Source organism: Monopterus albus, unplaced genomic scaffold (assembly GCF_001952655.1).
Source record: "Monopterus albus unplaced genomic scaffold, M_albus_1.0 scaffold44.1, whole genome shotgun sequence".
NCBI lineage: Eukaryota > Metazoa > Chordata > Actinopteri > Synbranchiformes > Synbranchidae > Monopterus > Monopterus albus.
In genome coordinates, this window is record NW_018127924.1 from 1,897,758 (window position 1) to 1,912,671 (window position 14,914).

At 38.0% G+C, this 14,914-nt stretch overlaps 1 protein-coding gene across 3 annotated transcripts; it reads left to right on the forward strand.

Annotated features, from left to right (window-relative positions):
• The first annotated feature begins 3,284 nt into the window (after positions 1 to 3,284).
• fbxo15 (F-box protein 15) lies at positions 3,285 to 10,938 on the forward strand. Of its 3 annotated transcripts, none has more exons than XM_020599996.1 (9): positions 3,285 to 3,526; positions 5,505 to 5,609; positions 6,347 to 6,640; positions 8,203 to 8,406; positions 8,497 to 8,626; positions 8,708 to 8,790; positions 9,509 to 9,654; positions 10,084 to 10,208; positions 10,621 to 10,938. In XM_020599996.1, the coding sequence occupies exons 1-9, from the start codon at positions 3,426 to 3,428 to the stop codon at positions 10,885 to 10,887; spliced, it is 1,455 nt and encodes a 484-aa protein (XP_020455652.1). In that variant the 5' UTR covers positions 3,285 to 3,425; the 3' UTR covers positions 10,888 to 10,938. The 3 variants fall into 3 exon arrangements, with proteins under 3 accessions (XP_020455652.1, XP_020455653.1, XP_020455654.1); XM_020599997.1 differs by having other exon boundaries at positions 3,287 to 3,526; positions 6,401 to 6,640; XM_020599998.1 differs by lacking the exon at positions 6,347 to 6,640 and having other exon boundaries at positions 3,288 to 3,526.
• The last annotated feature ends 3,976 nt before the right edge of the window (positions 10,939 to 14,914 follow it).

A 14,914-nucleotide genomic window follows, 5' to 3' on the forward strand; every position in this document is an offset into this window, starting at 1 on the left:
AGATCACTTGCTCTCAGTGTCTGTCATTTATATGCTGTGGGTTTCTCATGTCTCTCCTTAATTAATCCAAGCTGAAGGGGGCTGCAGCGGATAACCTTGCTGTTGCATGGTACACAGCATGCATGTATATGGTACTAATTTGAGACTTAAACGAGCATTTGTATGTCCAATAAAGATACTTGTGCGCCATCCAGTGGCGGGTTTTAATTTTGCAGAATGCCTTAAATCTGGTTAAGAGGTAAGCTACAGAAATATAAAAGCATAAAAAGGATTAAAATGATACAGTTGTGCGTTTACTGGCATATCATCAAATCATTTCACATGCACATCACACTTATCAAACATAACACAAGCAAGTTGAAAGAAGGTGACACTTCAGAAAATGCTCACTTCTAAGAATGAGCCAGACCCTATGTACCACTCATGGGTAAAGCCTCTGAAGGGTCTGAGAGTGGGCTTTAAAAGTGGCGAACCATCACCTTACACCCTTAATGAGCTGTCATGTTCCTGCTGCTAACTGGGCACATTAAGCACAGAACATATTTTCAGGGGAAGGTACTGTGTATACTGTCTTCATCTTTCTCAGGCCAAGTAAATAATGGGAGGAAACTGTGTATTTCTTCCAAAATAATTCATCAAGATTTATATTTTCAATGTATATAAATCAGTTTAAATAAGAATTAAAAGCCAGGACACAAATATGCAATATGTGGTTAAATGTCTCTTTTCTCTTTCTATAAATGCAGCATCCATTTATAATGATCCACATGACTTGCAATACAAAGAAAATACATAATTTTAGACTTAATCAATGTGATGCTTCCCCTCCTTCTCAGCCACATTTGACAATCATTGCACTGTCAGAGCTGAACAAGAAACCATGCAGAAGAGTGACATCAGGTATCCAAGAGCCACAGCTGACTCCAGGTGCTTCAGAAGGATACATAGCCACAGAATACATCAAATGTGAAGTAAGGGAGGACATGCAAGGCAAAGGTAGGTGACATGCTGACTGACAACAGTGTTATGATTATTTTCCCTGACAGCTAGCAGAGCCTACTGGCTTCCAGTGGTGGGGAGGTTGATTATGTGAGTGAGTGAGTCAACTGCTTTTGCCAGCTTCAGCCGGCTGGTTTTGTGTTTTCTGTACAAATTATACAAGTATTTATATTACATGATTCCCCTCCAACAGTGTTGGGGAGTAGTGAACTACATATAATAGAACTGAACTAGAATAGAAACATTTAAATATATTTTGTTATATTATTGTATCACGTGCGCATTAGATTTTTATATAAAAATTTTGAATATCTCTAAGTATCTTTAGTTAATCAAACTAGATTTTCTCCATATAGGGTAGCTTTGCTGTAGTTGAACCTCTTCCAATGTGAAGTACCTGGTAGCTATTTAAAGTAACTTCCCCAACACGGTCCCTCAAGACAATTTGATTTGCTTAATCATGCCATTTTTAGTGTTCTTCTGTCACATCCCTAATAAAATGTTTTAATACTTATGTTACAAATATTTTGCATAAAATATCCTTATTTCAGCACCACCATATGTTTCATAAGATTTAAAATACAAGCTTTAAAATTAATGCAGCATGTCTGTCCATCTGTCTGCCTGTCCATCTGTCTGTTCACAGCAGTAAATGAGTCTTCATATTATATCTGAAATGATGTCTGACTGCTACATAGGTTCACTTGTTTGCTCTTTCTCTCACACTCCAGCCCTGAAAGAAACCTCCAAGAGCAATGGAGGAAGATGTCAGTAAGATGTGACCTCTGTCTTATGTAAATATTGTACATCATGCATTATTGCATTCAGCAGTCTTTCTGCTTTTGACAAAGAAATGGACCCTAGACATGTATCGGATAACAATAAAAGAAATTTAATCAATGTAGACTAATGTGTACCACATGCAACAACTGTTTATATTTATATTTAGTGGAATCCGTTAGTTTTTTTCACAAATCTACTTTTACACCTTCACATACAATGTATTAACATGGTCCCAATGTCCTCAAACGAGTACTTCATAGTTAGAAGCCTCCTAACTTGTTACTATTGCTAAAAGATGTCAAATTTATATACCATCTCAAACTACAGACATTAAAAAGCATAAATTAGCAGGTTTCAACCATGAAATGTTTTTAGGTTTTGTACCTTGTCCATTTTTATTTCGGGCTCGACTGTAGAACATCTTGGCTGAGATTGACGCCATCTTGGAATTATAGTAACACATGTAATGTGCTTTTCCTACCACAAGATGGTGGCAAAAGTGTCTACATACGAGGACAACAGGTCTGAGTTGAGAAGAAATGAAGTATATGGTGCAGGAAACCCAAAATGTGCGGTCCTCATATGAGGACGCAGGGACTCTAGAGGTTAAGTACAATTGTAACCTACTTTACAAGAGTAAGTAAATTTTATACTTTGATATACTATACATTTACTCAACTACATTTAATTGTACTTTCCTTTATTGTATGTGTTGGTAAATACTCTGACTCAAAACACTCATGGGAAAGGTTATGGGCAGCTTTGCCTGACCCTATCCTTACAATGTTTACCCAGAAGTAGCTGGTTGGGTTTGGGGTGGCATACCGATTGATCAACTGGCTGATTAACTGGACCGATATTTTTTTGATAATCCACACAGAATTCTGTGCTCATGACCACCAGTGAAATAAAAAATGTTGACTTTTGTGAGTGTGTAAGGAGAATGCAGAGTGGAACAAAGAGAGATTATGACTTTTTCTTTAAAAAAAAAAACTTGAAATAATTTAGATACTTTCACAATTCATTTTTATTAAATGAGTGATCATTTATATTTGTCAAATTTGTTTCTTCTTTGCTATTAAATACTTGTATTTTACCTGATACAAAATGGGGGGAAACATAACTTCAGCATTATCCAATATTGGCCATCTGATAATATCTATATTTACGTTAGAGGGACAAAACTATACTTGTCCCGAGGATCTGCTCCCGAGTTCTGGGATTTTATGTTGATTTTAGTAGAACTGTAGTTCTAAATTACTGGAGTAGGCCGACCCCTGTCATTCAACTCCTTTCAAACTATGGGTCTGCAGAATTCTGAGCTAATTATTTGAACACAGTCTAATATCCTATGCCCACTATTATCTGAACTAAATCGATCTTTATCATCATTATTTTTTCCAGAGTGTATATAGGCTTAAGCAATGTCATGCGCAATAATGTCAAATTAAAAGTTTGTCCGCTTTTATTTTGAAGGTACTCTCCACCGGATGTTTTGTTTGTGCTCCTGGAAAAAGCTGTCGGATGTTACCATGACTACTGGGCGCATGCTGTCAAACAAATATGGCTCTTAACATGTCCTTGCAAATATAAATTACTTCGTATCTGTCAAAAAGAAGGGTCAAGACCAACCAGGGACACAAATGGCTGCATCTAAAGCAGTTATCCCTAGAGTGCGAGCGGCGAGGACGTCCAAAAGAGTTGACAAATCATCTCCAACGTCCACTCAGAAGTTCATCGAAAGGTAATTTGTCACAACATGCTCGTATTTTCACCCCGTGGCATTCAGCACTTCAGCCAGGCTGTTTTCAGAAACTATGGCAAGTCAAGGCTTTATTGCCCTGTGAGAAAAATGATGTATAGACATTGTTTACAGCATAACACAATAAAAGCACAACAAAAATCAATACAGGTGGAAGGCAGTACATGTTGCAATTTGATCAATGTAGACAGTAAATACATCAGTGAAACTTCAGGGTAGCTTTCTTAACTACATAGCCTACATAGCCTACACAATTTACTATTTTACCAACACCCTATGACTGTTATTCCTTATACTCCCATAGACGTGTGCCAGTAAATTCATATTAGCACGGTTGTTTTACCCTGCACAATGAAATTTAATTTTAAAAACTGTCTTAAGATGTCAATAAGCACATATAGCATTCTCTCTTTTTTAATCAGTCACAATTTGGTACAAACAATACATCACTGACAGTGATTGTAAGAAATTATTTTTTTTTAATTAGCCTTATTGATTGAAGCATTATTAAGTGTCTATAAAATGTCAAAATAGCCTAAATATGCCTGTCTGACAGTTTTTGCAAGCCAAAGGTGTTCATATTGCTTGTTGTGTTTATTGTGTTCAACCAAGAATCTAAAACCCTGCAAATCCTCACGGTCCCCACAGGATGAACATAACCTCGAGTGCCACCAGCAAACAGTCAGTTTTGGTTTTTAGTCAGATGTCTTTACAAATACCAAATGGATTTCTGTGAAATGTCAGAGGTTGACATTTGTGAGGGCTTTTGTAGTAACAACTCTAGTGAGCCTTTAACCTCGACGTTTTTCTAACTTTTGTTCACTATGGTTTATGATTACAAACAAACCAACAAACAATAAGTAAGTAAATAAAATTACTGTCGGCCTGAACTGTGTTTAGTGCTATTTAATAAAAGTAAGCATGCTGACACATTGATATGATAAACATACTTACTCATAGATACATGTGTATATAACCACAGTAACTACTTACCATCAGTGTGAGAGGATTGTCATTGTGAGCATGTTGGCATGCTGATGTTCACATTTAGTTTGAAGCAGTACTCTTTCTAAAGAGCCCGTAAGCTCTTTTGCTAATGACTGAATTAAAGCAATTATTAAAACTGGTGGTGATACATTTTCTGTGGATCAGTTAATAATTTTAGCGCTAACTTAGATGCAATTATACAGGGTATTTATAATCTTTTTACAAATCCTGAAATCCTAAATTGTTTTATGGTGCGTTGTTTACCTAGTGCCGAGTGCATGTGCCAATTTACTGGCAATATTGTGGATATACTGTAGACTCAGCTTGTGTCTGACTCATCCCTCTCTTTTTCCCAAATTGTTTGAAATGCCAGAAATGACTTACTGTAAAAGAGCACCTCACTATATTCCCTATATGAATTTATACCAAATGTGATTTATTCAATTACTGTTTTGTTTTAGAAGCTGTTGTATCTTGTTTATATGCCATGAAATGTATGTGTGTGACCAGTTAGGAAATGTGAATTTGTTGTGAATATATGAATAACATGAATATGTTATCCACTCATGTGATTTGATTAGAAAGTACTGATATGATTAAGCAGGACAGATGCAACCACCTGACTAGTATTTTTCACTAGATATGGAGATTGCCTTCAACCAAGAAAATAATAATAAATAAACCATGTAGAAAGTAATGATTAGAGAAGCAAAACAGATTAGGTGTATTATTATGTAAGAGCACTTTAGAAAACATTGAGTTTAAAACATTGATTTATACCATATCTACTACATGAGAACATCAGCATGGGTCATATTGTTGGCAGAAGTGTATGATATGATTTCCAAGTAGCCTGTCGAGAGTGCAGGTGCCTTATAGTCTGATGCCTCTAAAGAACTGTGCGCTGAACAACAGGTGGCATGAAAACATTGGTGTCACTTCCTTGTTCTCTGTCTGATTCCCTCTTCTGTAGACTGCCAACTGACATCCTAAATAAGATTCTGTCATACCTGGATGCCTCAGCTCTATTCACCATCAGCCACGTCAATAAGCGCTTCTATCAGCTTGCCAGTGATAAGTAAGTCAGTTATAAGTGATTAAATAAATAAGTCTTGCATTGACATTATAAGTCAGGGATTTGTCAAATACCACTACACAAAAAAATCTCCTTTATGTGAAGTTATTTTTGATTGTACTTGAATCCTCAAAGTGAGTGAAATCTACCAGTGAAATATAATGTGGCAACTAAAAACTGTTTTTGTTATAGATTGGTCTCATGATCATTTTCTCAATTAGCTGATTAATTATTGGGTATAAAACATGACAGAATATAATGAAAATGTCAATGACAACCTCCCAGAGCCCAAGTTGTCACATTTAAATTGCTTATTTTGTCAGACTAACAACCCAGAACTCAAATATCTTCCATTTGATATCACAGAAGACTAAGAAACATCAAAATAGTCACATCTGAGAGGCTGTATTTTGGCATTTTTGTTTAAAATATTATGGAAAAGTAATTTTTGATTATCAGTTGATTATGAAAACTGTTCTCTGCCATAACACAAATCAATCAAATTGTTTCAGCTCTAATAAAGTGAGATTTGTTTTAATTTCTGCTTTTATGGCTTGTAAAAGGCACTGTACATCTGATAACTGTTCAAAGCATAATTTTCATGAAACCTAAAGTATACATTTAGTGGAAATTCAATCACTTTAATGGGAAACAAATCATTTATCAGACTGAATTGTCTTTGCAGAGCTGTGATAACCAGCATACCAAACATGTTAATCTGTCTCCTTACATTTTTACAGTTATTTTCAACTATTCATAATCCTTTTCTATACCTGCCAATACTATCAATGTAGTGCTCTGTGGAACAAGATATACTTAACAGAGTTCTTCATGGATAAAACGCGGAAACCTAAATGTGTGGACAAGCTGTTGCTGAAGACAGCCTCTGCCGAGGTGCAGGGTCAAGCTGCTGGCTATTGCAAGCAGTTGTTCTTCAAGACTCTGGCCGCACGTGATATGAACAAGTGGAAAAGAGATCTTGGACTCATTAGCCATCACACTGGGCTGCCTAGACAGACAGAGCGGGTTCTCAGGTAAGAGGTGAAGCGAGACAAAAGCTCCTTTTGAGAAACCACTTGGATGAAGTACCTGAGGTGTATTAGCTGCTTAATGTACCAGGCACTTGATTTCATATATTGTACCAAACACTTGAGTAGCCTGGCAAGTGTTGCTTGTGAGTTAAACTAATCATGTGTTTGCCATGTATTTTGGAAGCATTTAAACCTCTACAACGATAAGACAAATGTTCCATTATTTCTCAGGGAATCTTTATACAGTCACTTTTATATTTTACAGTTTGCTGCTTTCTCTTAAGTTAGTTAAAGTGAAGCATATTGATCATAGTTTGTATACAGTGCCATGCTGTAATCTGCATTTGCCATCTTTGCAGTACAGTATGTTTGATTGTTTTACAATTGGAAGCATCTCTGGGAGGTATCATGGAAACCCCTGCACTGTTTGCATTTAGCAAACAGTAAAACTTTAGAGATCTTCCCTTGCTATCAAGAAAGTTCAAGGGTAGAGACCTTAGGACAGTTCAAGCCGCTGGCAATCAAAAACAAAGCGTGGTTTGTTTTTCATATTGCACTTAATGCCACTTTTTTATTAAAGGTGAGAAAGGAGGTGTCTGTTTGAACGTGATGTCTGCCCAGGGGGGGTGCCAGCATGCAGGGGAAAGCACCCTTACCACCTCACCTCCACTGTGGTTTCTGCTATGTTTATATAACCTCTGATTAGAGGCTGTGCTGCACTCAATTTTGAGCTCTGTGGCAGTCGCTGTGGTACAGAGGGGAAGTAGAAATAATTGTGTTCTTTGCAGAGGCAGTTTGAATTGTTGAAATAAATTACTCAGCCCTCTAACCTCTCGTCACCAGCACACACATGCATGTGCACACATGTTCCCCTTACTCCCTCCTGTCACCAGCTCAGACAATTCCCCCTGGGTGTTTGTCTGTTAGAGACACTGAGGAGCATGCGATTTACCTTGGTAATAATCATTTCACAAGACATCACACATACAGACAATGAAGAGTGAAATCCCCTGGGTCATCTGGGGCCTCCTGGGCTGCTCCAGTTTTTAGCTTTGTTCCTCTGCTTAATTGATATTGGATGGTGCCTCACTGAGACACCAGCTGCATCACAGTAGGGGCAGCTCTGAATCACAGTTTAGACAGAACTGGATCAAGAGATTTATCACAACAGCTGTGGTTTCATTTCATTTGCTGCATATCACTTAGTTGGGAATGCAGTGATGCTACTCCCTACTGGTGTCAAGGAAATGTAATAACCATTAAACTCGTAGTTTGCAAGAGTCAGTTTTACCCAGCACTGCCGCTCGTAGTTTGCCATACTTAAAAGGCAAGAGTCAGTTTTACCCAGCACTGCCCAATTATTTGCACTGTATTATCTTTAAATAACTGTACTGAAGATTTGATAATTGCTTAGCAATTGCGGTTTACTGGTATCTTCATTTCCCCCTTAATAAAGTACATATCCTGTTAATTTCAGCTTTGTTTGTATGTGAACCAGCAGCTTTGTACACTATATTAATAATACTATATGCAAAACCCCAACTATCCATCATATTTTATTCTAGAAACTTAGACATCACCTGGGAGCTGACGGTCTCTGATAAGTCAGGGCATGAGGACACATTGGAGCTGAGCTGCTCCCAGTTCTTCGAGACTTCTGTGACTCTGTGCTGGAGTGGTGGAGGCTGCTTGCCTGACTACCAGCAGATTTCTACACTTCAGCTCCATGGTGTCAGGAGGATAGCTCTTAGCTGCCCTGGCCTAAAGAAGTAAGACAGCCAGCGTCCGTCTCCACTCTATCCCTCGACTTCCTCTTTTCTCTCAGTTAAACCTATTGTTTTATTTGCTTGCTCTGTCAGTCCTGGCAGGAGGTCCCTCATAGTGAAGTTAGACATGCAGGCTTTACCTAAAGGTGTGCAAGTCATTGGTCAGGACAGACTGGTGGAAATTAAGTTGCTACAGCCTGGCATCATCATGGGTATCTGGAGGGTAATTTTTATCATTATTATTACAAATGTCTGATTTAACAGAAGAATTTATGAGGATTTTAAGTGACTTTTCTCTTTGCAGGGCCAGTGCTCTGTTGCCTTTGTCATGTTCACCCTCCACTTGCACAGGCTGTTGGAAAGAAGCATCCAGGGATCTATTGTATGGTACGCAGCAGGTGCCTTTTATTCACATAGCATGCAGTGTATCACCATCAGATGATTAGGGTTCAAACTGAAAGGATACAAACTGATAGGATTGAATTGATGCTCCTGGACTCGTCTATGGTACACTACACTGCACTACACTAGGTTTATATGAAGGTTATTCTTGTTATGTGTAAGTTTTAGGTACACCAGCAATTATTTAATCATTCGCTTTAACTCTCAAGTATATAAAAATCTTGCAAATAAAACAACCTAAGAAATACTGTAAAAGTCCTGCTTTGGTTGAATTCCTATCATCTGTTGCCTATCATCGGGTATAACCTGTGATGAAGGCAGTATTTTAAAAGTGAAAAGCCACTGGGCCAAATCATATGATGCTCAGATTTTATTTTTAGTGAAGGTTATATGATGTAGAGTGTTGGAGTTGTTGTGTTGTGTTTGATTATCTGGGGGGAGACGCGCAGCGTCATCGGCACTACTCAGCATTCCTGATGGTTACTTTGTCAGCCTATGTGAATCCTGTGCTTCATCACTGTGTGGACATAGCCCCCTCTCGTGGTGTCTTTTGAAAGCACAGTGCAACAGGACATTATAATTGCAGTTTACAAAGTAACAAATCTCTGAAATACCTTGTTAATGACATGGCGTTTTGTAAATTTTTTTCTTCACACACTGCACTCTCACACCTATTCACCTGTTAACTTTGTTCTTCCTCCAGCCCCTACATCGAGCCAATGGTAAAATCCCCCTTTGACGACATAGACCCTGAATATGGTCTCCATGGTTACCAACTACACATTACACTCCACAACAATGTATGCAAGTTCATGTCTGCAAGCTTTTCCCAGCTCTTCTGTCGAAGAGGTAATGTATTTATGCTTATACATGCCTTATCTACACTGAATCATTTGCACCACCCTGCACATCTGCCTATTGCCTTTGAACCTGTACAAAAATGTTATGTACAGGTGGTTCATTGGTTAGCACTGTTGCCTCACAGTGCTAGGTTCAAACCTGTGATCCCTGTAGAGGACAAGTGGATATAGCTCATGAATGGATGGAGTAATTTGACACAGTTACACAGTCCACTTACACATAGAACTAAATAAAGCTAATTGTTTAATACAATTACTATGTTTAAATAGTTATCCTTGATAGTTTTCATTCTTGTTTTGTCTTTTTTCTAATTATTATATTTAATTGCACACTGGCCTTTGAGTGGGCAACACTTCATTTCAACAAATAATAGTAATTATTATAGTGATCTAATTACTACTTGCTGTGTTTGACCAGATCAGGTCAGAGATGGACTCGTCCAGCTGACTGCCATTAGCATGACAAACCTGTCTCAGCACACACCCCTGACAGGCAACATCACCCTGACCTGGAGGTGTGAGGCCCTACAGGGCTCAGTGGAGGTACTGCACATGTGTTGTCAGTTGTCAGCATGGTGTTCCACTGTGTGGTTTAGGAAAAACAAAATAAATGCATGTCCTACCTGTAAGTGTCCCCAGTATGTTGCTGTCAAATGATAAGAGACTGCATGCTAGTTTTATTATTTTGATACCTATTAAAAAGTTGATTTTAAATTAGAGTGGGCCCCACATCACTTCTTCTGATCGCTGGAGGATAATACAAAGTGAATCTCTCTCTTTATCATGAATTTGTTTTTGAAAGTTTTATCTCAGCACTGTATCTGTGTTAAGCTTTTCAGAGGTTGGCATAGGAGTGGAACAGCTGTGAAATCACACCAGTGAAGTCACACCAGTGATAGTCCACATAGAAAAGAGGTCTTGACACATGTTGAGCTACTTTTCTTCTCCTCGTCAGAATTGCTGCATCATGAGTCTGACTCTGCTGGATGAATTCAGGAAACCCTTCTGGTGTATCAGCTGTCCTGTTTCCATGGAGCTGCAAAAATCAGCTCTTTCCTATGACTATGATGGTGAGCACCACCTGATCCACTATCAGGACTCTGAGGGTCAGGTGAAGATGAAACTTGTATGGATGGATGAACAGAAGCAGTTTGTCCTTGTTAGCTTAGTTGTCTATGTGATCACTTGCAAAGTCAACAAGCATTTTAGTAGAGAATACTGAACCTGCAGTATTTCTGGAACATTTTAATTAAACATATCTGTTTAAACAAATCAAATGGACACAGTTTTTCTCTTTTTATACAGTCTTTTGACCTGCAGCTATATAAAGCTGTCAATAAAGGAACCATCATTACACTGGAATTTAATTCTGAAGGCCATGTATTTTTATCATAGTGACAACTGATTAGATCATGTCTGGCCCTATAGAGTCTATTTACTCTATTGTTTATTTAAATAGAAACCTAAGCTTAGAGGTCACCCAAGTCATTGCAGTCATTTTACATTCTTAATCACTAATTGGTTTTTTAAAGTTATGGCTTTCAGGTCTTGGTTGTATTTGCCATTTACCTCACTTCTGCATAGATTTACTTAAACAGCTGCTAAGATGTTAATGCACTTACCCTTATGTTTTAGCAGTTTTAGCCCTTATTCTTTCATTCATTCAGCTTCTATACCGCTCAGTCCCAAACGGGGTCGCAGGGGGGTGGGGGGTTCTGGAGCCGATCCCAGCTGGCAATCGGGCGACAGCAGGGTACACCCTGGACAGGTCACCAATCCACTGCAAGCCATTATTTTTAATTATATATATATAAAAAATTGACTGTTTTTTACAAGAATTGAGCTAAATTTAGGCACCATTAAATGTATAAATGGAATGAACATTCTGTTGGTTTTGCATAATTCACAAAAAACTTTTTCTCTAATCATGGCATTTGTACCTCAACACCCACATTATCTTAATTGCATTGTCAGACATTATGCAGTCACGTTGAAAATTCAGTTTAACGTCCACACCCTAGGCAAGTCTGTCTTTAGTGATAGAATTAGTGTGGGAGCAGTAGCTGGAAACAGTTGCCTTGCTGGTAATAGGCCAGCACCGCAGGATTTCAGAGGCTTCCTTTCCTTGTCTCAGTAAGGGTCATCATCACCTTGAAAATATGCTTATCTTTCCAATGCATAATCAACTACATTGGTAATATCCAAAATCATTGAGGAGCAAATGATAGGGAGTGAGACACTGCCATAATTTTCAGGTTTTACATGCTTAGTTCTCTTAACTTTCATTTGGCATTAGACTTCATCTACTGTATAATGTCAGAGTGACCAAATATAGGGAGAGAGCTATATAGGGCTGCATTGGATTGCTGACTTAGACACACTATACTGACATCACATGATACTGCCCATTACTTGAGCTGAATGAGGTGCATCATATGACTTTCAGGTTACAAGTGTGTTCCAGTACGTTTCCATGACAGTGACCTTCATACTTGGTTTGCTGTCACATCAGCTATTGCAAAATGTCAATCCTTCATTCACATTTTATTGGAAAAACCAGGAGCCCAGGGTATTGTGGGTTAGTAATGGACTCGTAGGTACATAAATGCAATTATTCAGACATTTGTGTCAGAGTAATGGCTACACAAGGGCCATGGATTTTGGGGGCAAGGACCATGAAGCCTGGGCTGAAAACATTTATGATATGTCCCTGGTGGTGCCCAAAATTAGTTTTTTAATGAACAATTAAATCAAAAATCAGTTTAAACAAGCATGCTAAATAAGTTATTTGGATATAGTTGAATATAGGTAGATGTCCAGTAGATGGCTCTCTTTAGTAAACAATGACAAAAACCCATAAACAGTACAACACTGTGAATGTATATAGAAAATAAAATTAACTTGACCTACTGAAATAGATATTTATTAGGGCTGCACGATAAATCATTTTATGAGTGTGGTTTAGAACCCTGTGCAATCTCAGCCTCGTGTGACAAGGATGTGAGAAACTGAAACCAAAAAATGTTTTAGCTTTTGGATAGTTCGGTGGTTAACACTTCTGTGTTTGGTACGGCAGGTTGAGGTTCAATTCCCTGTCAAGGCACGGTCAATATCCAACATGGGCCCCTTAGCAGGGAGATGCCTTGCATCAAACCAAGCACCCCTTTTTGTGGTCAGACTCTATCACTACACAAATTCATTCCTTCTTTTAAAATTGTACACATTGTACATTTACCTGCACTTCCTAAATCACCCTGTCTGCTTTTGAGTGCAAATTTAAAATTTGTTTATTTAGGAAAGTCCAAGCTATCTACTTTTTATAGCACTAAACCAGAAACTAAAGGAGAATATCCACGTCCTTTGACACAGCAGCTCATCTCCTGTGAGGAAATATCGCAAAATTGTGGATTATTTATGTTGACTGTAAATTTTCATAATATTAGCATAATATTATGCTTATATAAGGACCTGAATGAATCTTAGTCTTTAGTCAACACTTCGGTGTTATAGCGCAAGCATGGAACAATTTATATGTTTGATAGATTGCCTGGGGCAGCTTTCACTCGTACACCATTTATTGCTAGACTGTTTCTTTGCTTTAACTCATCAGTGGGACTGTGACAGTGTCCTCATTAAATGCTACATTTTCTTAAGTTTGTTGGGTTTTGTTGTGACCTTAAAGTGAATGGAGAGGTACATTAGTTACAGTAATACTTTGTTTTCATTGTGATGTGTTGGTCCAGTTAGCGTCACGTCACAAAAAGTAATTTAAAAAAATTTAACTAAGAACAACGTGTACACTGAAAATAGCAGACTTCACTTTTAGTTCTAATAATTATCTCATTAGTTCTAATAATGAACAAAAACAAAATTTAAAAAATGTAACAACTAGGAACAACCTGTACACTGGAAATATCAGGCTTCAATTTTAGTTTTAATAATGAGTCTCTCTATGGATTTTAGTCAGAAATGTTACACACTGTATTTGCTTCCCCCCCCCAGTCCTGTCACAAGTAAATTTATTATTTACAGCTAGACTAATAGATAATTCAGTGAAAATAATTATAAAAATGCAGCCATCTCACAAATGTTCACTTTCTTATATGTAGCAAGTACACAAGTACAGAAAACGGAATATGTTGTGCAGCTGTCATCCACAAATGTACAGTTTAAAATGTTATGCTGTCTGTTGGCCGTTAGGGAGCAGCTGCACTGATGCACGTCGTTAGGAGCTCAACATAACATAAGTGAAGAAGAATCACTTTCTGTTCTGGTTTCTGTTTATTCGATTATCGGACTTCCCTCTCTGACCTCTCGCTTTGGATACCTTGGATGTGTGCGTTTGCTGGTTCTGACCCTGGACTGTGTCACCGATCTGTGAGTGCGTTTCATGTTTTAAGTAGTTTGTATCGTTTTGTTCGTTGTCAGTGCTCGTATTAAAGAGACAGTTTCCGCCTGTACTCGTCTGGCATGAGTTCATCCCTTGACTTTATCGGCAGCTTTACACGCTGATCTTGACATACCCACACTCATTATCTCTAGAAATGTGAAGGCGGCTTTTAGCTGATGAAAATTATATGTGTTGTAACATTTAGTTTGGAGAGAAAGAAGAACAGTCAGCAGTAAGAATCATAAAGTAAAATACGTTCATGGGCTTCTGGCTCAAAGATTTAATTACTGCACACAACACAAACAAACAAATAAATAAAATCATATAATATGGTGCGGAGACAAAAACATTCCAAGAAATGAAAATCCAGCTGAAAGTCTGAACATAACTACGTTCTTCCTGCTGTTGTTCTGTGTTAAACATTAGTGTAAATGACATCCTCAGGGTGCATCAGTAGCTGTTTTACTCATGTAAAGACAAATGTTTGATGGATGAACCAAACACAGACATTGCTGTGCTGGACATTGACTCAAGACTCACATGGGTGTTTTAACATCCAGCCCTGCCCCTGTGTGGGTCTCTGCTTGATGAGAGTTTCTGTTTAGAGGGCTGTTCACATTCCTGTTGGGTCCATTTAAAGAAATTCCATTTGAGATGCTGAAATCTGATGCTGTACAACCACCAGCATGATCAGGAATAATAATTACATTGATTTGAGTTTCTTTCATTTGCTTGTTTTGTAGTATAAGCTATGATCAGTCGAGAGTGTTATGAGGAAAATGCTGACACAGGTGATAAACGTTAGTTCTGTGGTTTAGAACTGAAGGAGGCGGAATGGTGAAAATATCGTCATTTATTT

What these genes read in the sequence shown, in the direction of transcription:
- fbxo15 (XM_020599996.1), top strand. Translation starts at nt 3,426, where the DNA reads ATGGCTGCATCTAAAGCAGTTATCCCTAGAGTGCGAGCGGCGAGGACG. An exon ending in TATCAGCTTGCCAGTGATAA is followed by an intron (nt 5,610 to 6,346) that starts GTAAGTCAGTTA and finishes ACATTTTTACAG; the next exon opens with TTATTTTCAACTATTCATAA. An exon ending in CCAGCTCTTCTGTCGAAGAG is followed by an intron (nt 9,655 to 10,083) that starts GTAATGTATTTA and finishes GTGTTTGACCAG; the next exon opens with ATCAGGTCAGAGATGGACTC.